Raw genomic sequence first — 27,865 nt, 5'->3', positions numbered from 1 at the left:
TTTGTGTTCATTGTCAGTTGCCTCTGTTGATGAATCTACAATCACTAAACTACTAGGACGCGCTTTTGCACCGTTAGAGGCCGACGATACTCCAACTGCAAACATTATGGCGCTGTATCGTGTTATTTGAGGTTGTTTTGTGTTGCACCCTTTATTTTCCGGAGAAACAACACGTGCGGTATCAAGTTAATTATTCATTTCCGTTTATTAATTATTGGTACGAAGTCGGAAACGTGTAGATAACATCCAACTCCAAGAAAGAAATCAGCTCATCTATCTTTTATATACCGTGTCCGACACGGCGCCCGTTAGATCATCTCCTGTCACGCTGGTCGGAGTGGGGCTCTAAAAGTTTACGCAAAGTTAAAGTTCACTTTCAAGGCAAAAGATCACAACCTTTAAACTATTAAAAATTCAAAACACTTAAAAATTGCAAAATCTTTAAAATTCCGTTTATTCAGCGATGGTCGCCGTTGTTCTTATCCCGCCCTTGATTGAAAAGTAAACTGACTTCGCCGTCTAGCTTTAGTACAAATAAATAGCCGATACATGGATAAAGTCAACAATTTCGATCATATTGGTGCAAGTGTTTTTGCTTTAAAAGGGAGGATCCAAAGTCCGAACAGAGCCGGATCGAAGACACCGCACACTTATTTTAACCTTCAGTGAACTGGCATTAGTTACTTTTATGAATGAAGAATTTAATTCATTCGTTCATATTTTGCTATACACTATTGTCAAATTGTTCGATTTGAAGATACTGCCCAAAAGAAACATTTCAGATTGATTGAAGCTTCAAATTACTATCATTGGCCAACCTTTCCTTGAACCTTTAACGGAAAATTTAGATATAAAAGTCTTGAACAAAATACAAGAACACGTAATTATCATGGTCCAACAGTGAGTATACAAGACTACGAAAGAGATGACCGTAAGGCGACCCCAGCAAGTGAATGTCAGGCAGAGTGACAATGAATGTCCCACCATGGGTAATTGCCTAACAAGGAGAGAAACCAGGCACCCGTGGGCTCAAGTTTCCTACCTGTATTGTCTCCGCCGTGTTGTGGAAATAATAGGCCCATTACTGAGGGTAACGCCCGATGCCATCTTCGGATAACCTTGGTGTCAATAATTGCTAGCTTGGAAAGTTCTTGTTCCTTGTAACATATTTTTTATCGGTAACATGGACCTTGGCCATTTTGAAGGGTAACAAACTATTCACATTTTGTTTCATTACCCGTCTGAAAAAGCGAACAAGAGCTCTCATGTATCATCCGGCTGTCCTCGTTATGTCCACCAAAAGGCCACAAAATGTAAATAACGTCATCATTCAAGGACATTTTTAAGTGAAATGCTCTTGATTTAACAACTAAACATCGGTGTCTTTGAACTCTGAATATAAGTCACTGCTAATTTTTCTCAACAAAATTAGTCATAAAAACACGTTAGTTTAACAAAAATATATGAGCCTTTTCAAAATTTTAAAAAACAACACAAAGGCGTCTGGTTTCAGGACAGAGGACGCCAAATTTGCTTTTTCAAAAAAATATTCTTGTACTGGTTAGCGAATGAAAGACAGTCCAACGAATTAAAGTAATTCAGTTCCTTGCTGACTTCATCGTGTTCTGGAACTGGTCAGCATGTTTACAAGCAGGTTCCAGTCTTCCATACGAGATGTCCTCTCGTCGGACGTTAGTTCCGCGCGTTGGGCATGGGACAGACTTGTGATGACTTGGATCTGTAAGTTATGTGACAGCACATCATATGTCTTGTATGAGTTTCTGCACTCATCGTTCACTTGGTGTTACACTCGAGCAAATGCATGAACAGCAACCGCTAGTCCATTCTTGTCAGTTTAAGGGGGATACCCCGAATAACTGAAGCCGGATTCATGGCCCTGCTGAACAATATCTGTACCGACTTGTAACATATTCTAAGTTTCATGTAATTATCTCGAGCAGGGGTTCAGTCAAGGTTACCATGGTTATGGTTTAACGACGCCCACGCCGGTATAACATTACTCGGGTTATTTTCTTAGAAAAAACACGAGAGTTAATAAAGAACATCACGCTCGTGAATTCTTCTTTTTAACAAGAGGATTAACTGTACAAGTATTCAAGTCAAAGAAAAGGATCTTGCTTCGCAAAATTTTACTTTTATGAGTTCATGTATAAGGTAAATACTTTGAATCTTTTTGCCAGTACCGGCTAGGATTAAATGAGCCCATCCCAAGCCTATGGCCATACCTTTGACCGGCAACGTAAGCCCGCGAATGTAAAGGCTTGTTGACCAATGACCACAACTCGACAATTATAGACAGAGTGATATGTTTTGCAACAAATATACTTCTTGCACTTGGTAACGGGTGCATCTGTACGTTGTGTGATGCACGACAAGTTATGACCAAAGGTTTTGTACGACCTTAAATAAAATAACATTGTTTCCACACAAAAAGCTGTAACATGCATTTTAATATGAGCAAACAAACTCCGTCAATGTTCAACTTCAAGTGACTGAAGCCAATTATGAGTATAACACAGCTGGATCCGACCATGCTTAATGGCAGACTCATTATGAATCATTGTCCAGGTTAATTAGCTGGCATAATTTTTAACTTTAGGCTTTGTTTAAATTATCTTAGTGGTTTTATGAACATCTTATTACAAATATTTGTTAGCCCAGTTCATACCCAAGGAAGAGTTGAACAACACTCCGTCATTTTACCAGGATATGGTAAAAGCATGTGAATTTTTATTTTCATGCATGTAGAGAACGTTGGATGAGTCATAGGCTCACTCCCTTATAAAATGTAATGCTGTATCAAAATTATCCAAATATTCTGTGATATACCGACCATGAACTTATCACAGGCATCAGCAGAAAGCTTTGTTGAAACACGTATATCAATATATTAGTTCAAAGAGTGCAGTTTGAAGGCAAGATAAGTCAATGTTGAGATATATCAATACAAGAAATTAACTATGCCATCAACAACTTGCACTTTAATACTAAACGTCAACAAATTGCACATTTATCTTACAAATTTGATTTGAATTAAGTTGTGAAATTTATAAACCTTATACAAATAATGAACAATGTATACTTTACAAATATTTTCGCATAAGCACTGTGTATGATTGTTATTCAGTATTAAGTCCCGTCATTGCGAATCATATTTCAAAAGCAAAAACAGATGAATAAGATTATGCATTATTAGCAGTTGGGCTCAGTGACAGCCCTGCAGGAGTGTAGGAACACAATTCAGATACAAAAATCAAATTCCACATAAAACATCCTTTTTAAACATAATCTTCGATATAGGGACAAAAAAACAATTTCAAATGTCAAACTGCTATCAACATATGTTATTATATAAATGTATTCTAGTCATCATCAACAACAAAATTAAAAACAGATTTATGCTAGAGATAAAACATTGCTTGAATTGACAACACCATTGTCATGGTCCTGTAACTGTTCAGCAGCTCTATCTAATGTTTCTTCGTTCACATTGGACATGTTCATCTGTTTATCAGTTCCAGGTGAGGAATTGTTTTTCTTCTGAGATAAGGTGTAAGTTGGATCGTAGTGTTCTACCAGAATACGCCGGACAAACAACTCCCAGTCTTCATTTTCTATCACTTCCAATAAGCTGTTTACGAACTCATGTCCTCGAACCTTTACCAACTTACTAATAGTCGCTTTTAATGCTTCCTTATTTTCAATCCAGTTTGGATAATCATGAATGATATGTTTCACCCTCTCTTCCAGAGGGAGATTCACACAGAACCTAGGTGCCTCTTTTAATTTCTTGAACAGGCCATCTGGCACATACACATTACCAATCCTCACACTCTCCGACTCCAGCCAGACGCACCTATCAGCTGACAATCTTTCAAGGTCAGCACAGAGAAGTGACTCAAAGTATTTCTGTGTGGGCTGGGTGTGGCCATGCCAGAGCCCAAGGATGGAGCCCTTGTGTTGGGCAAGGCCCTCTAGGTCAATAATCTGCTGGCCCTGCTTGGCAAGCGTGTGTAGGAGTCGTGTCTTCCCGCTCCCTGTCAGGCCTGCCATGAGAAAAAGGTAACTGTAATTGAAACATTATTTAAAGCAATAGCAGTTAGTAACAAAAAATAAGATACGAAATTTACTTTATTGGTATTATTTCCGAACATCTTTAAATGTAATTATGCTATTCTAAATGATGCTAAGAAAAAGATGTATCCTATTTAAACTTGATTATGAATGTAAAATTTGTTTAGAGTTTTTATTTGTGTTCATCCTACAATGTGTGATGCAGATGAACAGGAAAACAACCTTTACAACAATACCAAAATACTGATTTCATGAATAATCCTTAATTTTAAAATTCCCCATTCCTGCTACAGACCTGAAATGACTTTATAACTGAAGTCCTCAGGTATTTGCCTTACAGTATCCCTCACATGTTGTCTGTACTGTTTATAACCATTTTCAAGTGTAAATGTATCGAAGCCAATCTGGGCCAACACCAGAGCAAGGCTGTAGGACCTCTGGCCTCCCCGCCAACAGTAAACCAGGGGAGAATAATCATCAGGTTTTGAGTAAAAGAAACTTCTTATGTGTTCCGATATATTTTTGGAAATAAAGGAGGCACCCAGTTTTCGAGCCTGGAACCGGTTTGTACTGTAAAGAAGTCCAACCTCTTCCCTCTCCAGGCTTGTTAGAACTGGGAGATTCACAGAGCCAGGTATGTGGTCTTCCTCATACTCTTCTGGGGTTCTAACATCCACAATCTCTGTGACACGATTATCCTTATGGGAGGCAATCACCTCAGGTCTGCTGGATTTTGAAGGCTGTAATCTCCCATGATAGCATCTAAGGAATGTCTTGAGAACAGTGTTTTGTTTAACTCCATTAAATTTCATGACTCATCTATAAATCCCTGAAAGAGATTTTTGAAAATACTGTCAAGTAGATGGATGGATGGATGGGATGGGATGGGATGGGATGGGATGGGATGGGATGGATGGATGGATGGATGGATGGATGGATGGATGGATGGATAGATTTATTCGTGCATATATATGTCATAGTAACACACCAAATATCTCATAAAGTTATAACACAGACTGATTAACAAAGTATTAGTGATGATATCTATACTAAAGCACAACATCATTAGAATGCTTTGGATACATACGTGCGTTAATAAAGATTTAATTCAATGTGACAAATATATAACACAGGATAACCCATTAAAGTTATTCAACTTATTTCCAATGGGGTCCTTTAAAGTTAAATAGATGTAAACTTTTTTTTCTATAATTCAAATAAATCCAGGAATAAAATGAATTATTCAGTTTGGTCAAAGACAGCTTTAAAATCAAATGAAATACATTTACAGCTATTTCGTGATAACTATAACTTTGCTGTAACCATTACAAGATACTGATATGAATCCATCAGTGACCAAGACAGTGCTTAGCTTATCTCGGGGAGAAAATATGCTGATCTCTTTGTGTTTGATAACATTGGAGCCACCAGCAAGACCTCATACAGACTTCTAGCTAAAGAACTTCATTGAACAGGTTTATTGTGTTGATCTGGACCTGTTTATGTTGCGTAAATGTAAAAAGATAATAATAGCCATAACTAACAGACTAACAGCTCCTCATACTGATATCTTTGGTGGATCAAACTCCAAGATGGTTTGAAGATGTGAGTAACATGAGTAAAATATTTTTAAATTTGATTGTTTTCATGATTGGAAAATGTTCTGATTCAAGTTCATGAACATTTCGAGGGTTTTTACTTCTTAGATTCCCAGAGACGGATGCTGGAATTGACATTAGATGGTGTAACTTAGGGGGACAACCTTTTGATCCCATCTTTAATTATGAGGTTGTTATTAATTAACGTTCTTAACATGTATAACTTATATGTATTTAAACAAGCAAGTACACAAATGCCCTCGCGCGAAATAGAGAGGGTACGAATCAACGAATTTTGTTTCTTTGGAGTTAGAGCTAGTGCGAAGTGGGTTATAGAGTTTCAACGAAATTAGTTTGTAAGCATTAAGTTTGAAACAAATATTGTTCCGCTAAAAAATGGAATTAATACCTACAAATTATAAATAAAAAGGTAAAAGACAGTTTGACATCCCTCACGTGCAAGTAACGACAAAAGCTGAAGCAATCCGAAATTCGGTGTCAGTGTAAACAAACATGTGAAACTGATAATGAAAACGATGTTTTGATGCTATATTGAGATTTTCCTTGAAACCAAACACTTCCTTCTTATTTCAAACGGTCTGTTGCTGATGTTTAACAATAATATATGCATATTGTGTCATGGAGAGTGAAAGAAATCTAAGTTCTCTCAGTAACAACAATTTCTTGCCCGTGCAAATGATCCTACCATGGTTTGCAAATTGTACACATTATTTATAGATTTTAAGGCGCACGTGGATTTCACGTTATTTTTTCCGACTGTCACAATACATCTTTGATCGTGCAGTTTTTTCCTACGTACATAAATTTAAATCTGATATGATGAATAATATGTAATCCTACTCCCAGTTAGAAGGTGACTTAAAGAAGGTCCCGGGTTGAGGCCTAGTCTAAAATAATAGAAATTCAGAAAGGAAGGATTTCCCCTATAAATAATTATTAAAAAATATACCCATTTAAAATTACATTGACTAATATCACATCAGACTAAAATTGCAATGTACATTTAAATCTTTCTCAATGTTTTAAAATTTAGTGCTTTCATATCAAATTAGCTGGGAGTAGGATTGTTGTTGGTCCCAGTCTTAATATACATGAATACAAATCAATCAAATCAATATTTTTAAATATCTGTACAAAATATCAATGTTTTATTTTTAGAATGAGCAGTGTCATCCCCTAAGCAGTTAGCTTATCAGTGGCATCCCCTCAGCTTACTTGTGTTGTCCCATCTGCTTTGCTTTTTAAATACATGAAGTTGAATTCATCATCATGAGCATTATTCATGAAAGTCAAGAAGGTTGGCTGGTGGACAGTCTTTCATTATCAACATGCAGTGTTGAAAATGGTAGGGATTTCTTCTAGGTTAAACCAAATTTTACTCAATTACTGTATGATGTATATTTCAACAAATTAGAATATATACATGGAATAGTTACTTTCAAACTTCTCATACTGGAGAGACATAATGAAGTAAAAGTATTCAGAACTGTTTGTTCAGACTGCATGAATTTGATGTTTATATTATATCTCATGTTTTTATTTTTAGAAAAAAGAATGACAAAGTATGCATTAAGATCTGACTTATTTAAAATAGTATCTCCATTTATGATGAACAGTCAATTTGAGAAGATATGTAAGGAAGAAAAGTCAATAAACCTGGAAGTTGGGGTAAAAGAGAGGAAGAAAAAGGTAAATAATTTTTATGAACATGAGGATTTTGTAACTGTAATTTTTATTATTTGATAAGCTTCAACATGTAGATAGTAAACACTGTTTGTCAGTAATAGGTCTGTTGCCTTAATTCTTTAGAAGTAATTCATTATTTAAACTGTTTATGTGTGCTAGTGCATGCATCCGTGTGAAATATTTAGAGGATTGTTGTAATATTTTGAAAGTTGTCATATTTTTTACAATTTATCTACAAATTTGCCTTATAGTATGAAGTTCTTTACTTTAACTTAATACAGTGCTAAATAAATAAAAATTACAGAGAAAAAGAAAAGCAGAAAAGAATATTGGTGAAAAACTTGCTGAAGAATTCCATACAAAGGTGTGTAAAAAATGATTTAATTTTTCAAATATGTTCAAGTGAGATAGAATTCATGAGTATCATTTTCTTATAAAATTTCATGGCGCATAATATGTTTGATAATTTTCAAAATGAAAAGACTGAGAGCACAGTTAATTTATAGCACATGTTTATCAACACTAACAGTAACACTAATTTACAAATATTTTGTTTCAGGTGAAGCACTATGTTCTTGAGGGCTACAGGAGTCTAGTAAGTGCAGGGAGGGAGTGTGGTTACTTCCTGTCACCAGCTGGTTCTGGATCAGCAAATAACAATCTGGCCTCTAGGGAAGCAGCAATGGCGCAGGGCGCCGGTGAATGGTTTGTGCAACTGTGTCAGGAACCCCGGGCAAACATCAGTGTTGGAATTCAAGTACACTGTGTACAGGCGGGTAAAAATGTAGTGAGCTGTCTAAGAAAAGTTACTACGCTGAAAGTGAAAACATAGTGCAATATTTTCCACTGTTTTCCAGTATTAATTTGTTTACTGATGTATAATTTATACATTTAGTTTATGGAGGTTTATCTAGAGGTTTAAGTCAATGACACATAATAACACCTGTTATTTTAACAGAAATTGCTTTTTTTCCCCAAAACTTTAACTGACCATGTTTCTCTCTTCTAGGAGGAAGTATTCCAAGCAGTCTATTATTCAATGGCCTCTGGCAGCATAAGGGGGACAATTGTGTTATGGTTCAATTAGACCCAGGAGTGTTTATCATTCCCCCTGACTGCAGGTTCCTTATTTCAGATATACACCAACTAGAGCAGGCATGTTCAGGTACTTCAACACTTTTTTGGTTGAGTTTCCAAATTCATAATTGTATACATGAAGTTGTCATTAGTATTACGACATCACACCATGCTTTTACATCATTGGATATCTTGAAAATGGATTGTTGAAAGTGTCATAACTTTTACACATAGGTACATGGCAGACAAAACACTTCTCACATCCTGTCATATTATTCTGACTAAAGTATTTTTGGAATGCTTCTTGTTGATCTTTTCAAAAATCCAATCCTGATGATCAAGTATTGTTGAAAGTTGATAATTTTCTCGTGAAGTCAGTGATAATCAATAATTATTTCTATAAATCAGTTATCACTAGATATCAAATCATATGATATCAAAACGAGTAGTTCATCCTGTTATGGCTCTCTTCATGGAATTGACTGCCAATTAGTGTCATTTTCAAAGCAAAGGTGATATTCCTGATTGACCATAAGTCTTTTTCTATTATTCATGCCTGTTGGTTAGAAGCCAATTTGACAACTGATCTTTCTAGTGCATATTTTCAATTTTAACAATGATTGATCGAAATATCAATTTTAAATTTTTAGATCATTGGATTGCGATTTTTACGGTCCGATTTTTGAACTCTAAATATTACTTTTCTTTATTCCAGATCTTGGACAGTTTGACTTAATAGTAATGGACCCACCTTGGGAGAGCAAGTCTGTCAAACGGCTGAAAAAGTATGGCATCTTTCAGTCAGTTTTTATAAAAATGATTGCAGTTTACATGGAAAGATAATATTGCAGTATACTGAAGTAATTGTTATCATTATTGTGTTATAAAAAAAGTTTGAATCTTTAAGAATACTTTTGACAAAAAAAAAACTTGTTCTGCATTTGATTTTAGCCATTCAATTCTTCAACATCATAAGAATGAACGTAAAAGTTACTGTAAATTAAGTTTTAATGTTTTTTTATAAGTTTTTTTTTTAGCTGTTTCATGTCCCCTGCAGATACAGTATGCTGGCAAACTCTGACTTGCTGTCCCTGCCCCTGGGTGCCCTGATGGCCCCCGGATGTGTGGTTGGGGTCTGGGTCACAAATAGACAGGCACACATACACTTCATCACAGACCAACTCTTCTCAGCCAATCATATACAACATGTTGCCACATGGTACTGGCTGAAGGTAAGCAGTTACAAAGTCCTGAGTTATTTAGATGTTTGCCTTAACTTAAAATCAACAAAAGTCATACACCAGTCATACAATAAATTTTTGTTTTGCCTCTTGTGATTGATCAAGAACAGACTCGTTGGGATGTCATGCGATGCTTTTGTACCTCGGTTATTTTAGGTAATAATTATCAAAAAAAATTGTACAAAGCATTTCTTAACTTGTTTTTTCCCTTTCTACAGGTAACAAAGTCGGGTGTTTGCATTCGTGATATTGATGATTCTCATAAGAAACCCTACGAGGTCCTGATGCTGGGTAGATATGTGGTACCCGGCTCCACTATGTATGACAGATCAAAGAATCAGTCAGATTCATTGTGCTGTACAGATGGTGGAAAAGATACTGCAGATTCACCAGTAATTCCCAACAACAAGTTGGTTGTCTCTGTACCGTGCAGTCTTCATTCAAAGAAACCAATACTTACAGGTAATTAAAGAAGATTTTACACATCGTTTTTGTTCGCCCTCAAGTAATACTGGCATTTTTTTATTAAGACTTATTTAAATTGTACAAACATGTGGGTAATACTAGTTTTGCAAACTCTACACATGTGTGTAGCTTGCAGATTTTTTTTATATGCTCCTCAAAATAAGAACCACATAAAGAAATTAATGTATCTCAATTGGTATGGGAAATAATTCATTACATTTGTGTAAATCAAGCTTATACAGTCAAACTGCGGTCATTCAAACAGGCGGTCGTTCGAAAACCGGTGGTCAGTCGAGGTCAAGGCTTAGTCCAGAACATTACTCCTTCTATTTTGATATAAAATATACTGACGCTGGATCGAAACCTAAATAAGTCCAGAAGTCGATCACCATTGCCGGTCTCAAATACACAAATCATGCGCAAAACCTTATGATTACCTCGAGGTCATTATTTCACACATTTCCCCAAAAGCATGTTCCAAATAAACCAACAATTGGCAGGTGTTGAAAAATTTAAGCTGTAAAAAATTAAAAAGGTGTGAAAAACTGATTTTCCCCGTTAATGTATGACCGCTAATACTTGTTAAGGGCATTTGAGAAGATTATTGTAAAAAAAATATGATGAGTATTTAATCATGTCAGTTGGGTTATATTAAAACTTTTATTGTAGAGCAAAACCATATTAAAACCTTGAAAATAATGACAATGACTTACTTAAATCCCAATATGCCCATACCAGAAGTTGCATATACATGTTTGAATGTTTAAACTGGGCGAAATTGCAATTGCACTGCCAGTGTGTGTAATTAGTGTGCTGTTTGTCGCTAAAATATTTTTGAGCAATTCCAAGCATGTGCCCGTATGTTGCAGTATAACAAATAAACATATAACCAAACACGTTTTTGGCTGAGCTTTGTTAGCAAACGAAACCAATTTAAAGCCTGCTTACAAACTTTGATCTCATATGCTGTTAATTTTCTCTTCCTGTATTCATGATCTTTCTAAATAATACACAAATTCCATCGGTACACATGTTTTTGAAATGTATTTTGTTGCCTTTGGCACTATAATAGATATATCCATAACAAAATTATTTTGAGGAGTATATCTTCAAAATATCTTACCACCGTTGTTGATGTATATTTTGTTTGCTAGCATTGACTATGGAAAATAAGTTTGATTCTGGGAAAAACCTTTAAATTTGAATCTTTGAAATATGATTTTGGTCATATACATTTATATGATCTTAATTGTTTTACAAACACATATTATTGACTCTCATACATTTCACTTTATAAGAAGTAATAGACTAATACGACTAAATCTGACTAACAGGCCAAACATGTGTATTTATAGTATCAATGAAATATTTAATCTCAGTATAATCACTGACTAACTGTATGTATGTTGTTACAGAGGTGTTGCGGAGTTACCTGCCCACTTCTCCTCGCTGTCTCGAGATGTTCGCACGCAACCTCCTACCTCACTGGACCTCATGGGGAAACGAGGTAACATTTTGACAAGATGAATGGTTCGAGTTATTTCAAATATAGATGAAGTAGTTATATGTACCATTGTGACTAGATGAATAATTTGGGTTATTTCAAATATAGATGAAGTAGTTATTGTACCAGGTTTATTTCTGTAACATTGCTGTGGTAATGTGATTATTAATAGGGACTATATTTATTTTGTTAAGCAAGTCATTGGACTGAGAAATTCATTTTCCTATTTCAATTGTAGAAGCAATAAATTGAGCCATATTTTTTGTGGACTTTTGTGGACATTTCTGATTGACATTAGCTTTTAAATGATAACAGTTGATGTTGCCATACATCTGTAAACTTAACACAGCTACTAATGATATGAAGTCAACTAATATTCCTTTTTTGTTTTATAAGAAATTCTAACTCTAATTATGATGTGACTTTTATATGCAATTTGTTCATCTTTTTCCAGGTTCTTCTCCACCAGCACAAGGATTTCTTTGAAGAAGTTACCTGAGCCTTGGACATTTAAGGCAAAATTAAACATTATCAGAAGGATCAGGTGTGAAGTGGAAGACTTCATCAAGCTCCCCAAAGGGCAATGTTCTTAGAAAATCATGACCGGGGGTTCGTGGTCTGGTGGAATAATGTTGTAATGAAATATGCATATCATAAAGGAAATACTCATGTTTTTTGTAAAGTGCACTTTTTTTTGTATGACTAAATAAAGTGTGGCGAATCATTACGAGTGTTAAAACTAAGATACCAAAAACTAGAATGTTTCAGCAAATGCTGATATTTGCTCAAATATTGTCTTTAAAGAGCACAATTTTCATAAGTGTTTATAATGCTAATGGTCACTTAATTACAATTTTGTTGTTGCAAATTAGCTGATTGACGTTATCATATGATGTTATCAATGTATTGTTAAAAGGTCAAAATATCCATCACTTGTGTATGATCCTGTTGGCCTAGTGGTGATCAAGACGTCAATTTTTTCTTGTCTTTAGTGGCATGTTTGCACCCCACTAAAACCAAAATACTTTTTTTATAGTATAATTGAATTTTTTCAGCAATTTTGATACCATCCAGTTAATAAGCAATGATCAAATAAGTGTTTTCAGATGCGCTACTGGGAAAACTAATTTTTGGTTCATTAAATTTCCTCGCTTCTTAAAGATGCCCTCTAAATTAGAAATTAAAATAACTATAAATAAGTTTGAACCTTCTAAACCAAGTAACCTAATGAAGGTAATCTGGCATTGTGATGATTAAATGAATAATGAAAATTGCATCTGTGGTTTTTAAATTTTGAACTTCCAGCTTCACTTTGAACTGATCTATAATTGTGAATTGCTGTCTGTCACTGTCAGTCCAACATTTGATGATGTTATTAACATAACGCTTGTTATCTTTCGACTGTTTTCAGCTAACCTTTTAAAAGTTATGACCTGCCTTTAGAAAAGATGAAGTTGTGGGTATAAACTTAATTCCTAATCAGATTATCACCTAAAAACCGTCTGCACTACATTTTGGTCGCAAATATAGTTGTTGATGCTGCCTAGCAGACGGCAGAGTCAATTATGCTAATTCTGGTTAAACTTGTTGCTTGTGGACTATCTTTGCCAGTGAATTAACTCGCCATGGTCCCTGTCTCGAGTAGTCATGTCCTGTATTTGTGCATTGATCCATATTCTTTTTATGCCCCCGAAGGTGGGCATATTAAAATCGCACTCTCCGTCTGTCCGTCCTTGTGTCCAGCTTAATAACTCGTGTCTGGGCTGTAACTTTCCCTTGTATGGACAGATTTTAAAATAACTTGTCACATGTGTTCCACATACAAAGATGAAGTGTCACGTGCAAGACCCGTGCCCCTACCTCTAAGGTCAAGGTCACACTTAGTGTTCATTCACAATGGAGTGCTGCATATAGGACATAGAGTATAGGTTGTCGTGTCCGGGCTGTAACTTTTCCTTGTATGGACAGATTTTAAAATAACTTGCCACACGTGTTCCACATACCAAGACGACGTGTCGCGTGCAAGACCCGTGTTCTTACCTCTAAGGTCAAGGTCACACTTAGTGTTTATTCACAATGGAGTGCTGCATATAAGGACATATATAAGTTGTCGTATCCGGGCTGTAACTTTCCCTTGTATGGACAGATTTTAAAATAACTTGCCACATGTGTTCCACATACCAAGGCGAGGTGTCAAGTGCAAGACCTGTGTCCCTACCTCTAGATCAAGGACACACTTAGTGTTTATTCATGAGTGCTGCATATAAGACATAGCGTATAAGTTGTCGTGGCCGGGCTGTAACTTTCCCTTGTATGGACAGATTTTAAAATAACTTGCTACATGTGTTCCACATACCAAGACAACGTGTCGCATGCAAGACCTGTGTCCCTACCTCTAAGGTTAAGGTCACACTTAGGTGTTTATTCACTATGGAATGCTGCATATATATAAGGACATATAGTATAGGTTGTTGTGTCCGGGCTTTAACTTTCTCTTGTATGGACAGATTTTAAAATGACTTGCCACATGTGTCAGACATACCAAGACGACATGTCACATGCAAGACCCATGTCCCTACCACTGAGTTCAAGGTCACACTTAGTGTTTATTCACAATGGAATGCTGCTTATAAGGACATAACAGTGTAAGTTGTCAAGTATGGTTGGTATTTTTTATGTTTAGAGGCAATTTAAAATAACTTGCCATATGTATTTGACACGTAAAGGCAAGATCAACTTTTCATGTACTGACCTTGTTCATAGGTCAATGTCACATTTAGGGGCATTCGTCACATACTGTGACAGCTCTTGTTTATTGTGCAAGGACTGTTACCATTTCCTTGTTGAGGGTTTTAAAACGAGGCTGGGGATGTGTTCTGTAAGGTTGTTACATAGTAAATTAGAGATAAACTGTAAAAACCATGTTGACTTCATTTTCTACTTTAATTCAAACTTGAAAACACTATTTTGGTTCATGCCTTAGGCAGAGGGTATGTGGTTCTCAAACAGCACTATGCTCAGCAGCACAGTAGACCAAAACTGAAAGGTCAACTGACATGTAAACCTCGAACTAACAAATGTGGTCGGCATTGATGCACTTTTTCGAGATCACTTGGTACAATTTTTGATTTCATTTAGGAATTGTGTAATAGACCAAGGTACCAAGTCAAGTTCAATGTCAAACTTGCAGCTTAAATCTCTTGCAATCCTGCATACATGCACAACTTGGTGATAATATTGCATTGAAGCCATTTGGCATCACCATGCAAGGTACTTTCCCCTCAAATATGGCCTTGTGCAGTGTTCAACAGAGTACACTTTGTGAATGCAACATGTTGCTTGGTTGCTTCTTCATAAAATGCCACAGTTGCAACCAAATTTAAGCCACATTAGCAAAACATATCAACTGTGTACTAAATATTTGTGTCCCTGGCTATGTTGACACCAGAGCCAGCAACAGTGTGATGTGCTTTACAAAATATTGTACAGCACAGCCTGAAGAGTATGTACATGTGTAAGAGTTACATGGTACTTTTCACAGTGAAGGATACAGGAAACAGATCATGATAAAGTAGAATAAAGAAGACAAGAAGATATTTCCCACATCCAGAAGGTTTAATATGTTCAGAAGCCGTGAAGAGCTACTAGTTCTACACAGAAAATACAGGCTTTACAGACAAAGACGAGAGAAAATAGTTGACAGACATTTACATGAGAAAAATATGGCTCAATGTGTACTCAAAAAGTGCGTTTAAGGTACAGTGTATTGCTTTTAAGGTACAGTGTATTACATTTTCTTTTCGGTCAGTGTTATACACTTAATGAATTAAATTTATCAAGAACTAGAAGAGCCATATTTTTAACATTTGGTGAAACAAAATTCAACTGAAATAGACAAAACAATATTTCACAAAACCTTGCTCTAGTAATTGAAAAAGGATTTTACTTAGTGTTCAGTCAAGTATGACCGAAGGGAACGATATTTATAGCTCAATAACCAGTGGTAATAATACATGTACAGAGTATGAAGAAACGCAGACATTTCAACATCAGTGTAAAGGTAAAGACTGAAATAAGTGGAATCGCATGGTTCAAAGAAAATAGCACAGAAACAATATAGGTTTTCACTATATTTACAGTAACATAGATCTAACAGCTTTTAGTGAATCAAAACTAGTACAGAGAACAGGAAAAACAAGATTTATATCAGAAATTCAAGTTAAATCAACATCAGATAGATTGATTACCAGACAATAGAGTAACTTCTACAACATGACAGAAGCAAGTCAAATGTAAGACTTTCTGATTATAGACAAAATATAGACACAGTTTCAGATAAAGTAAGCTTAGCAAGTTAAAATAGCAAATGGAATATACTCTGTTTCAAACAAAACACAAAAAATACAAAATGCATTTTTTTAATATTTTAAAACTTTTTGCAAATTACAAGATCTTCCGACAATTAATATTAATAATATAATATAAATCAACAAAACTTGTAAACAATGTTAATATTTGATGTCATGCTAATTCCCTTGTAAAGGGTTACAACAATAATAAATAAACAAACAATAAAACTATGTCTGGTAAAAAAGCTACATATACATATTTGCCAAGAGGTAAAAATTTGCAATGGCTCCACAATTGTCTATTTTCTGAAAATGCCTTCCAAACAACGCTGAACTGCAAACTTGGTACCTTGCACATGCATTTGGGCATCAAGTCAAACCAAAGGACTGCTTTTAGAGCACCAGACCCTAATACCATAGATGTGTAGGAAGCAGTTAAGACTCGTTAACTGGAAGGCCGATCAGAGAGAGCAGACTATCAGGAGAAATCGTTACCTCTTCACAAATAAATAATTTTATTAAATATCAAAGATCATTGTTCCCAGGCACATTATGTTACATGCACGACCAGACAATGTCACTTATTTTCTCATATTTCTCACCAATATAGCAAAAAACCCTTATTTTTTCCTAAATTAAGTACCATTTACATCTTGAATTCACTCATTTTTCTAGTAATTCGATTGCTTGCTATAGTCTCACTTATGAAAGGTTTCCCTGATAATAGCAGATTTTTTGTCAACCAAGAATGATTAATATATTTTCATAGTAAACATTCTTCTTATTTATATGTTATTCGCACAAAGAGTATCAATTAGCGTGAAAACAAGTGAGACATTGTCTTGTAATCATCATGTATTGACTGCATTTAGCAGTACACAAATATTACACGAGGCACATTTTGTGTTACCGTACAAACACATTCGTTAACGCTACAATGTACGGGGAATTATACTTTAGGATTTTTCTCACCAATTACATTGATTTTTCTTTACACACATTCATTTTCTGTAAGGGTTGATTTCCAAAAAAACTTTTTTAAACACTATTTTTCTCATTCTGTTTTTATGTTGTAAACTTCTTAAGAACTGTTATGCTATTGAAAAATACAAAAATATATTAACTAGACAGCTTAATGTCATATTGACATATAAAAATATTTGCTAATAAAATGTTTTAAAACCGTACCACCATGTCCATGGTACCAAAATGTGAACATACAGCCTTACACCATATTTTGAACGATTGTCCCTCTTTACTAAACTACAAATAAAGCAGACAGTGTTGACAGTGTTTTCTACTTTTAAGTAGATAAAACTTGAAAACAAATTACATAAAATGAACACTCAAGTCATTAAAAATATAACATGCTTAAACATAACCTTGAACTATATGTCCATTGTATTGCAACATTGATAGTCAACTGATAAAACAAATATTTCACACTACGCCGTTATCTTATGATTTAAACTTCCTACAGACATAGCATTATACTTTACATCTAATCCAATGAAAAACAATGTACACATCCACTAGACAATTGTTTTTGCATTAGTTTTCTAGCAATGGGCGGATATTAGAAGGAGTATTTGCATAATCAGTTTTGATTGGCTGATATTTGACAATTACTACATGTACAAAAATGTAGAGATTGCACGCAACAAGTCTTGGAAGTTAAATAATACTACCAGGACAAGAGAAAGTAGATAGAAAGTCTGACCCATGCCATGTTATTCCTTAATTTTAAGGGCTGAAAACGAAGATACATTGCGGTTAACAAACAAAGAGAACTGACATTACTGGTACAAGGTACAACAAGCCTTGCTCAACACTCATTATAAAATTATGTCAATCATTTTGTTCCTAAGAAAATGGCAGCTTCAAACCCTTTTTTATCGTTTAAGTTCACTTCTAAAATAAAACCATTGCCATTATGGAAACAATTATTAAACCATAGCTGATTTCAATACATACTAATGCACAAGACACAGAGAAGAAATAACATGTCAAACGTCAGACTTCTATGCATGGATTTCTTTGGATAAATGAAAACTTTGAATAAACAAATTTCAAATGAGGTTTAAAATAGCCATACACCTTAGTGTTTCAAAATGCCTGATACCTGAAATAACTTCTGAAGTAAAAACGATGTTTCGTATAAAGGTTTAGTGACAGTTTGTGGATGGACAGTTATGAACATATAAGCCTTGCTTATTCTGATCACAGATTTTATGATTTGGTTTGCTACTGTTGTCAGAGACTGACATTAATTGGACAAACATCTACAAATAATAATGAACATAACTGAAATGACCTCTGCCCAGAAACCAGTTCCGGTAAAAACCTGGTTCCCTGCAACTCAACAGACTGTATGGAGGTAACTGTCCCCATGGCAACCATTGTCCTGCCATCGCATCTACACTTATTGAACATAATAGTTGTACATAATGTAACAACTTGATAACATCAATTGGGGGGAACAATTTTAGCAAACAAGAGTTAACTATAACAATATTTTAAGGACAGATACAAGTCTAACACTATCTCTCAAGCTGGTACAGCCCTTAACAGCCTGTTATGCAGCAGGGAACCAAAATGAAAACAAAATGGAACAATATATTCAAATGGTGCTATTCAAATTGCAATAAAAGTTAACCCTACATATACATATAAACACCAAACCCTTGGCAGATCTGCAAAAATAATGTGTACAAAATATACACTGAGAAACTCCAAACTGAATACATGTACAAATGACTATAAGCTAGTTGCCATGATCAATTCATCACAGGTACAGTTTCTGAACATATTTTGGATGTGTTCAATTTAATGATGAGAATATGTAAGCTAAACAATATGAAACATAAACATCTTTACAAGAAACAGTATGTGGAACGTGTTGTTAAGGGTGCCTTTATATTTGACTCACTCATTTTGATTGACTTAACATTCATTATATATAAACTATTTCTGTGAATAAAATATGTGACTATTACATCGTAGATAAAATGACTTGATAGTTTCATAATTTAAAATGGCACTCAACAAAAAGCAAAATTTACTTTGTTAAATAAATATTAATCATAAATACATTGAAACAAAAACGTCTGTAATAGAATGCTAGAAAAATTTAATACAGTATAACCTTAACCCGCACATTAATACTATAATATGGATTTCATCAGAAACATGAACATATATATATATATATGCGTTTGGTGAAATAATTCTACCTCGAGAGAGTTTCAGAACACGACTACACAATTACACATGTAGTCAAATCCTTGAAATAATATTTTGATCATCAATTACTACCATACCTGATAAAAATTTAGACAAAATGACAACATGAAAACACCTTTTAACTTTTAAAACGATATAATAAAGGCACTTAACAGCCATACAAATATATTCAATTGTGAATCAACAGTAATATTTCATATAATCATCAACACATATATGAATTACCAATGTCATGCAACAAGCTCTAAATCTTCTAATCCTTCTTTATCACATGTTTGATTCCAGCACTGTACTTGGCCAATTAAATCTATTTCCGAGTGTCATGTTACCAATGAACAATTATGCTATCAACACGATAAATCTTAAGACAATAGTTAATATACAAGTAGGATGAATTGGACAAATTTCTAAATTCTAAAAAAGTTTTTCTGTAGGTGTGAGGCTCAGGTTCTATCTCTTGTTTCCTGGATATGTTATTTCCGGGATGTTGCATGATTTAAATGGAGCAGCTGGTACATCGGACAAAGAAAGTGTAGGGAAATGGTGTGGGATGTAGCGATGAAAGAACGAACGATGACGACTGGTCACGATATTTACACGGACATCACAGCACTATATTGTGGACTTGGAAAACGACACTCTCAAGTGGTTTGTGTCGCTCAACGGATAATTGTGCATAGCCTGAAACAGGGAATGAACCATACAGAATGCCTGAAGCAGGGAATGAACCATACAGAATGCCTGAAACAGGGAATTAACCATACAGAATGGATAGTAAATTTCATGTCTGAGTATTCGATCATGTTGAGCTGTTTTGTTCTTGCTAGTAATGTTACACATAAATACAAATAAAAAACACAAAACAAGCATCTCTATGTAGTCTGCTTCATATATCATAGAATCCAACAAGCATCATGTATTTGGCTATCATGATATCTATTTCCCTCCTACTGATCAAATAAACATTTTATCAAAAGCTGTACAATGTCAGTCTTCCCGAAATGTGCCGGTCCACCGGACATGTCCGGCAAATTTTGTGCAGGTCCGGCTGATCTTCCGAAAATGACGGTCCGGATGACTGACATATTTTGAGACGACTTAATAGGGGAAAGGTATTTGAAAGCTAAATGTCTATAAAAACTTTCGCTGATTATTTGCCTTTGCGGTAGTTAGTCGATCCCATACTGATATTGACGTCACATAACATCGCCAAAAGTCGGCCATTTCGGATTTCCGATATGCGATCATGATGTTGATTCCCGGGGATAAACGAGTAAATACGATTCATCAGTAAAGGCATTTTATTACAACAGTTTTGATTGGTTCTTGGTTTGCAACAAAGTAAAATCAAAATCGTCGGCACTCAATTTACTTCGTCAGCAGTCAAAATGGCGGCGGTTGGTGGAATTACCGGACGAACGAAAAACCAGAAAGCACCTTAATGGCGGCGGTGTTTAAATATTTTTTTTGCGAGACCAAGTGTGTTTTTTTTACTAAACACATGTCAATGTAAAGTTTATATGTTGTTGTTTTTTTGTGAACTAAATCAGGAAAGCATTAAAAACAGTTGACATTCATTTTTTTACTCTTTATGTATACTATGACATATTTGTTCAGACAGGCAAATATTTTTTCGGACAGGCAAAAACTTCCAAAGTGCCTGTCCCGTGGACAGGCAGAATTTTTACAATTTCGGGAAGACTGGTACAACATAACATTTTTATATGTGTACACCAACTTACTATCAATGCTACAACAGCGCCCTCTACAGAGTCCATTTCTATCAAGGCCATTTTTCGGTCTTTTCTGAAAATGAATTGAAATCATTTCTATTAATCTGAAGTTATTAATCTTATTTCATAACAATGATACTTTAGATTTAATTTGAGAAAAACAACACGATAACTTCCTACATAATCAGTTTTGGGATCTGTAAGCTTTAATGTTATATCCTATTATTTTAACCATGCTTATATGACCTAATTACAGCTCCAAGTGCCAGAAGTTAATGAGAATATATGTTAAGGTGTGTAGAATGTAGTTACTTACTGGAAAAATTTGAAAGCTTTAACTTCCCCATGTGCTGAGAAACTTTCCTGCAACTCCTCCTCAGTTACTGATGGTCTGAAACAGTGAAATGTCCATATGTACAATCTCTTCACAGCAATTTTATGATCTAATGAGCTTAGAATATTCTATAAAATCTAATCCTCTTGTATCAGAACATCTCAATGGATGAATGACAGGCAAGGACTTGTGTGGAGGGCCTCAGTTGCTCTGGGATCGTCCCAGGATCCATCTTGACAGTGTATGGGGATCTGTTGCATTTTTTGTGACCTGTTCACAGGATAATTCTAAATGTTTGGACAGCAGGAACATTTCAAAGGGAAAAATATGGCATTATATCTACTTTCAGAATTGATTTGTTAGTGTTTGATATAAACATAAGACATGGAACACAATGGGATGACTTCAAACCTGGATAACATTTTAACTTGTTTTTGAATCATAATGCATCAGATACATGTAACTAATTGAACTTTTTTTGAACTTTTCTTAAAATTAAACATTTTAACATACGGAATGTTTGAGAGATGCAGAACGGCTGATGGTGGGAATATATTCTGACAATTCTTGGACCCTGGGCGCTTGAACCTATGCAGCTGTGAGTTAGTGAAGTCTTTCGTCAGACCAGCATCCTGAAAATAAATACAGGAAGATTTAATGTACATTTTTTTTTTATGAAACAAAATATTGAATGACAATGACTTCTTTTAATTCTTTAACTTATTTGTAAAATAGTTATAAGTGCAGAAGACAAAAAAAGGGCGGCAGAGCGAATGGGAAACATTTATTTTCCGTCAAAAAAGGCCCATAACTCAACAATAATCAAAGCCAGAGTTATGGCCTCCTTGTGCACAGGTGTATCTTCTCTGGCAACATGTCTACCAAGTTCCATTGGAATATTTTAAATGTTTTTAAAGTAATGGCCAAGGTTAAAGTTTTTGCAAGTTGCTGCTGACGCCAAGTCTATGACCTTCTACCTTCGAAAAACAGACAAGCTGCAAATTATATTTTCCACATGGCGATTTATTTTGACTACGGTTTGTTAAGTTCACTTCATCTGACCCTGTAGTTGTGTTTGCATGAATCAAGCCACCTACATTAAGTTTGACAGAACATGAATATGTACATACTGGTTGTCCGTCCTTCGGCATCTGTACGAGGGAGTGTTTAGACTGCGTGACGCGGATCTGCTTTCCCCACACCTTCACTTTGTCCAGGTGAGCTATTGCTGAAATACCACATTTACATGGTTAGACTACACTGATGTACACCGCTAGCTTACAGTGATTTATCTTACCTTAGCCAGAATTATAATCATGAGCCCAAATTGAAGAAAATAAGGACATCTATCAGACTAATCAACATTTATTAAAATGAGCGAGTCATATCTCTTTCAGGTTAAAAACAAACCAGTTTCTTAATCTTAGTATTTATCTATTTTGATTGCTGAATCATGTGGTCCGTGCACATTCGTAATTTGAAGCACATGGCCTATCAGCACTTAAATAATTTCTGTCTTTCATTTTAACATAATCAAGATTTCATTTATTGCATGATGTATGTCATGAAAGTTGCAACAATTGAACTGCATGACCTACAGAAGTTTAAAATGACCAAACATTTCATGGTGGTAGAGTGGACCATCATACAAATGTTGTTCTAATGCCACAGGGTTACCTAATTGAGCTTGGTGTGCTTCAGCCATCTGTATTAAGGCATTGTCTTTCTTATTGAAGAGTATCTTCACCCGATGAACGTCCCCATATACGCCTGCAAACATCACATGTTTCAACATAACAACATATTTTGATACCAGATCATCGAGTGCTACTCAATTTTTGCCTGTGGTCTAGCCCTCAAATGTTCACCTGTATTTCTATGGTGTACAAGTACGCAGATATTTATAGTGAAAGTACTTCTTGTATACGGTGGAAATGAGAGGACTAGACCACAATAGAAATACACTACAGCATGTTACAAAACAGTTTGAAAACAAAGCCATATGCCCTTAGGTATGTGCCAAGGTGGACAGAACTGTTTACATCTTTAAGCAGTTTGAAATTGAAAGGAAAAATGCTGGTGTTTATCTAAAGGAAAGTATAAAATGTTACTAAGACAACTAAAGAGCCTGACCAATCAGACAAACATCTCTTATACAAGACATTTGTGCTGCATCTATTATATGAGACAATTGTGCTTGACAAAGCTCAAGTTGCAAAAACTCTTGGCTATCATAAAGAAAATCAGAATAGAATAGTATCTATCTAATAGATCTGCACCTCTGAATATTGCTTCTATATAAGTTTGATATATTAAACACATAGGAAATAAACACATCTAAATGGTGTGATTTTGGAAGAAAAAGAATTTGGGTAGAAATCAATGAAAGAAATAAAATAGCTATGGTGCAATGTGTTTATTTCCTGGAAAAGACTAAGCAATTATTTAAATCAGCCAAAGTTGAACAAATCACTGGCATAGGTAGTTATTAGAACTTAGCATTCAGAATATCTGTGATTTCATCTGCCATGTAGTCGGAACTACTTTATAAAAAATCAATACTCCAGTGAAATGTCTCTCACAAATAAATAATAAAATCAATAGAAGTGTTTACAAACATACCAAAGAGGGTAAAAAGAGCCTCTGGCGTGACCTGGATTGGGCGACACGTGTGTGCACGTGACAGTGCCAAGTCCACGTGACCAACACGTGACACGCAGCAGCAGCAGGTTAAGGAAGTAGAGCAGAGTTCAAGGTCAGTGTTAGGGGTCAGACGAAGGGTTCCCAGCAGAAACAACGAAGACGATCATGTAAACACCGGCGTACAATGGAACAGTGGGGAAGAACGGTCAGGAAAATAGAAAAATAACATGGAAAACATTAGAACTGGTTCACAAAATCTATTCTGCTCTTTAACATTAGGCAAGTTTGACACAATAGAGATGTTCAGCCAATTAGATAAACATGGCTCAGTTTTTGGTTCGGTCAAACTGTTTATATTAATGGTAAATATTTATCCAAATAAGCAAACTGGACAAAATATATTCTGTAGACAGCTTATTAATGTTTTATACAATTGGCTGTGGGTCTTTACAACATTGCTCAAATCCAAAGTAAAATGTATTTGGTTTTGTTTGAAAGTCAGATACTTTCAAACACACAGCAGTAAAAATAAGAAACTTTCAAATTACACACACAGACAAATTGTTATTGCATACTTCTCACTACTGTAACTTTGTGACCCAATTCTACGATCAAAGTTCAATAAATTGCAAATATAAGTAAACAAATATTCCTATGAATGCAGGAAAAGTACAATGTACAGGTTTGCTCAATTCTGCTAAAAGAGAGATAAGAAGTATAAAATCTACCAGTGTTTCCTAAAGTTCTTAGGTGAAAAAAGAAGTGTCATATTCATGCCAAGTTTGCAAAACAGATTTCAGACTCATGGAATAATTCATAGAGTAAAAATATATCAATAATATATATATATGACAATATTGAACAAATTAGTTTCGGGTTATATTATAGATTATTTTTTCCAGTATTTGTTAATGAAAGAAACATAACTTTGTAAATCTTTAAAGCAGAGCTGCGATTCCATATTTAGACTGTGAAAAAAAAAAAAGTATTCTCTGAAGGAATTAAAATAATAAAATAAACAATGCTAATAAATACAAAAATGGGTGATGCAAGTGTTAAGTTTATAGGAACCTGATTAAACAACAGAAGAATTTCATGCCAAACACAAACAATGATATCAGTTAATTTATAAATGCTTAAAAAATATTTCAAAAACAAGAAATATGCCTGTGCAATACAATCCTATTGACCAGGAGAGAGACAATGAATCATTGTGCCACTGTATGCATTAAAATTCAACATAGCACTGAAGAAAAGAAGGTGATATATCACTTAATGTTCTAGCAAATGCTATAACCATTCTAAACCGTTACATGCACAGTCTACACTGAAGTCAAGAAGTTTAGAATGAATCATACAGTATGCACACAGTATGCACTATCATAAATTGCATTGAATTGAATTTTGTAGAAGGTTTTGCACTGTTTTACTGTTTCTGCTGCATTCAACATAGCACTTAATTACAATGAGGTGTAAATGAAAATAACATGCATGCTTATATCTTGAAAAGTTTGCCAAAAATCTGCAAACACATCCTTGATAAAAATGTTAGTGATAATATGCAAAAGCAGAAATTAATCATCGCAATAATCAATGAAGATAATTAAATAAGGATGAAATGTGCTGCATCTAACAATTGCATTCATCATACAGAAGCGATCAGAAAACAATCATTTCCACCTAATGAACTCAGAGGAAGCACTGGCTTCAAAGCTAGGAACAAGCCATAAAACTCTGCGGTGTACTCTTTGAAATATAAACTTGAAACAGTTCAAACACTGCTATTTTCTTACAAAATGTTATAACGAATTACATAAAATTATCAGAGCTGCAAAAAATCCTAAACTTTTACAAAAAAGGTACTATATTATTGCTACCAATGGTTTTCAATGACTTTCATAAATATTTGTTTCTTAAATTTATTATTAATTGATTGATTATGTTTTAACACTTTAATGATGTCTGATTATAAAAAAAACTTCAACTTTAAAAATGATTATGCAGCTCAGATATGGAACAGAAAATCCCTTCATTTCTCCGGCCCCTATGTGTACCTGTTCGTCGAGGTTGGAGACAAGGATAACGCTGGAGCCAGCCTGTTGGGTCTGCATGCCTGGTATTCCAAGACGGCCCGCCATGGCATTCTGGAAACCAAAATTGAGCCCCTGCATCCCCATACCGCCCATCCCTGTCATCCCGCCCATTCCTGACATCCCGCCCATACCCTGTGGGCTCGGGCCTGAAATAGGGCAAGGTCACAATACATCACAATGATTCTTTATCCGGAACAATCAATTTATCATTTTTTACTTAACTTTAAATGAACTATTGCTGATTTAAAATGTATGACAAGGAATATACTTATCATTACCATAGTTAAGTTATTTAGAATAATCTACATTTTGCAAAACATGCTTGTTAGAAAGCACCAATGTACATTTTATCTAAATGTTATTTTTCTGTTCTCAACATGCTGCTAAAATTATTAACAATAACAATATACCTATAACAGTTGCCACCATTACCAAAATATAAACTAATTCCTCATGCACAATGAGAATTTACAATCCTTCCACTAAAAACAAACTAAACACAATTCTTAGAATACTTGCAATTTGAAAACTTGTATAAAAGTGGGATTTTCTTTTTTATATGTTTTTATTCTATTCTATTTTGGCTTAACAATGTCTTTTTTTTAAATTCTTTTCATTCTTTATATCTGGAATAAATAGTGATGAACTTGTCTGCATGGGTGAACAACAATGTTACCCAGCCAGTGATAGGAGGGGGGAATGTAATGTGTGTATATACTTGGTGCGAGTAGCGTGTCCATGAAGGGTACCAGATGACCTCCAGGGGGAACCAGCATTGCGTCTGCTACACACAGAAAAACAACACAAATCTTTACTCCGAAGAAAAATAGCCTAGGGTGACCATTACGCTTCTTCTTTTTTTCTAATTGCTTTGGCATATGATATAGATGGTTTTCTACTCAGCCTTTATACATGAATATCTATTCTTGACTCCCATACAAAAACAATATTGGCATTATCCCCCAGTGAAGCAAGCTCCAAGTTATTTTGAATTTCTAGAATCAATTCTTTTCAAAGAAAACAACAAAAAAACTTCATTCGAATAACACTGCACAACAAAATTTACAGCACATGCTCTATTATTTAAGTCACCTCAGAGAGCCATTTTTCCTCGGAATGAAAACAAAACAACATGGAAGAGCAAGTCTCATTACCAGCAAGGGAATTTTCTTTAATAAAGCATTTGCATTTTAACAATAAACTGCAGCTTGAAATTAAATTTTAACATTTTATTGAGTTAAATTTACTGATTTGTTTGATGCTATTTATAATTCAGTATTTAGTTAGTTCAACATACTAAAAATGAAGATTCAGAATTTAAGATCAAGGAAGTGTTAGCTTAACACTATTCAGAGAAATGTTGTTTATAAATTAATAGAAGGAATGATTCAATACTTAGATTACTTCAGACGAGAGAGACATGAAACAGAAATGGAGACTTTCAGACTTTACTTTCTTCAACATTTTTAGGTATGTAAACATGCCAGATTTCATTGCCAAAATGCAAGTTTGGTATTCCAACACTGAAAGACTTGTAGCAGGCACAATGCATGGACATGCTGGGGTCAGACCAGGGTCAAGGACATTGGGTGCAGTATAACTTGTGTCAAGGTCATAATAGTGGAGATTTATCAGAAAATATCATGCATAACTTAATAAATATGTAGTGTTAATGTTCTTACAATGACCCAAGTCCAATGGAGGAGTATAAACAAAGGGAGACTACATTTCCATTCCAAAGAAAGCTGAATATAGTAGAGATGGAAGTATAAGAGTTATCTGT

At 34.8% G+C, this 27,865-nt stretch overlaps 3 protein-coding genes across 16 annotated transcripts in view; 1 reads left to right on the top strand and 2 right to left on the bottom strand.

Moving 5' to 3' along the window:
• Nucleotides 1-3,349: 3,349 nt before the first annotated feature.
• On the bottom strand, nucleotides 3,350-6,171 carry LOC128214742 (tRNA 2-selenouridine synthase-like). The gene is made up of 3 exons (XM_052921370.1): nucleotides 6,107-6,171; nucleotides 4,391-4,924; nucleotides 3,350-4,067 (listed from the first exon to the last, which is right to left on the bottom strand). The coding sequence occupies exons 2-3, from the start codon at nucleotides 4,905-4,907 to the stop codon at nucleotides 3,418-3,420; spliced, it is 1,167 nt and encodes a 388-aa protein (XP_052777330.1). The 5' UTR covers nucleotides 4,908-4,924; nucleotides 6,107-6,171; the 3' UTR covers nucleotides 3,350-3,417.
• An 8-nt stretch (nucleotides 6,172-6,179) lies between these two features.
• LOC128214741 (N(6)-adenine-specific methyltransferase METTL4-like) lies at nucleotides 6,180-14,591 on the top strand. Of its 3 annotated transcripts, none has more exons than XM_052921368.1 (11): nucleotides 6,180-6,290; nucleotides 6,873-7,059; nucleotides 7,261-7,403; nucleotides 7,705-7,764; nucleotides 7,960-8,176; nucleotides 8,410-8,565; nucleotides 9,193-9,262; nucleotides 9,535-9,709; nucleotides 9,937-10,180; nucleotides 11,599-11,690; nucleotides 12,142-14,591. In XM_052921368.1, exons 2-11 carry the CDS (start codon nucleotides 6,984-6,986, stop codon nucleotides 12,184-12,186), a joined length of 1,278 nt encoding a protein of 425 aa, XP_052777328.1. In that variant the 5' UTR covers nucleotides 6,180-6,290; nucleotides 6,873-6,983; the 3' UTR covers nucleotides 12,187-14,591. The 3 variants fall into 3 exon arrangements, with proteins under 3 accessions (XP_052777328.1, XP_052777327.1, XP_052777329.1); XM_052921367.1 differs by having other exon boundaries at nucleotides 6,186-6,403; XM_052921369.1 differs by lacking the exon at nucleotides 7,261-7,403 and having other exon boundaries at nucleotides 6,186-6,403.
• A 1,213-nt stretch (nucleotides 14,592-15,804) lies between these two features.
• Nucleotides 15,805-27,865, bottom strand: part of LOC128214021 (polypyrimidine tract-binding protein 1-like) — an 85,713-nt gene continuing 73,652 nt past the window's right edge. For 8 of the 12 annotated variants that reach the window (XM_052920233.1, XM_052920227.1, XM_052920225.1 and 5 more), the window contains 9 exons: nucleotides 26,801-26,866; nucleotides 26,044-26,228; nucleotides 23,969-23,999; nucleotides 23,024-23,116; nucleotides 22,477-22,574; nucleotides 21,860-21,978; nucleotides 21,329-21,403; nucleotides 21,022-21,085; nucleotides 15,805-19,960 (listed from right to left, as the gene is read on the bottom strand). In XM_052920233.1, the coding sequence (XP_052776193.1) occupies nucleotides 19,892-19,960; nucleotides 21,022-21,085; nucleotides 21,329-21,403; nucleotides 21,860-21,978; nucleotides 22,477-22,574; nucleotides 23,024-23,116; nucleotides 23,969-23,999; nucleotides 26,044-26,228; nucleotides 26,801-26,866 (800 nt within the window). In that variant the 3' untranslated portion in view covers nucleotides 15,805-19,891. The remainder of the gene's footprint in view (nucleotides 19,961-21,021; nucleotides 21,086-21,328; nucleotides 21,404-21,859; nucleotides 21,979-22,476; nucleotides 22,575-23,023; nucleotides 23,117-23,968; nucleotides 24,000-26,043; nucleotides 26,229-26,800; nucleotides 26,867-27,865) is intronic. The other 4 variants (XM_052920228.1, XM_052920229.1, XM_052920232.1 and 1 more) reach the window with 1 other exon arrangement.

This window comes from Mya arenaria, chromosome 13 (genome assembly GCF_026914265.1).
Source record: "Mya arenaria isolate MELC-2E11 chromosome 13, ASM2691426v1".
In the NCBI taxonomy this organism is placed as follows: Eukaryota; Metazoa; Mollusca; class Bivalvia; order Myida; family Myidae; genus Mya; species Mya arenaria.
This window is presented reverse-complemented; position numbering and strand designations above follow the sequence as displayed.

Excerpts from the sequence above, each read along its gene's own strand:
- LOC128214742 (XM_052921370.1), bottom strand. The coding sequence starts at position 4,907 with ATGAAATTTAATGGAGTTAAACAAAACACTGTTCTCAAGACATTCCTT. Across the intron at positions 4,068-4,390 it reads CAGTTATAAAGTCATTTCAG|GCCTGACAGGGAGCGGGAAG; the intron begins GTCTGTAGCAGG and ends TTCTCATGGCAG.
- LOC128214741 (XM_052921368.1), top strand. The coding sequence starts at position 6,984 with ATGAGCATTATTCATGAAAGTCAAGAAGGTTGGCTGGTGGACAGTCTT. Across the intron at positions 7,765-7,959 it reads CTGAAGAATTCCATACAAAG|GTGAAGCACTATGTTCTTGA; the intron begins GTGTGTAAAAAA and ends ATTTTGTTTCAG. Across the intron at positions 9,263-9,534 it reads TCTGTCAAACGGCTGAAAAA|ATACAGTATGCTGGCAAACT; the intron begins GTATGGCATCTT and ends TGTCCCCTGCAG.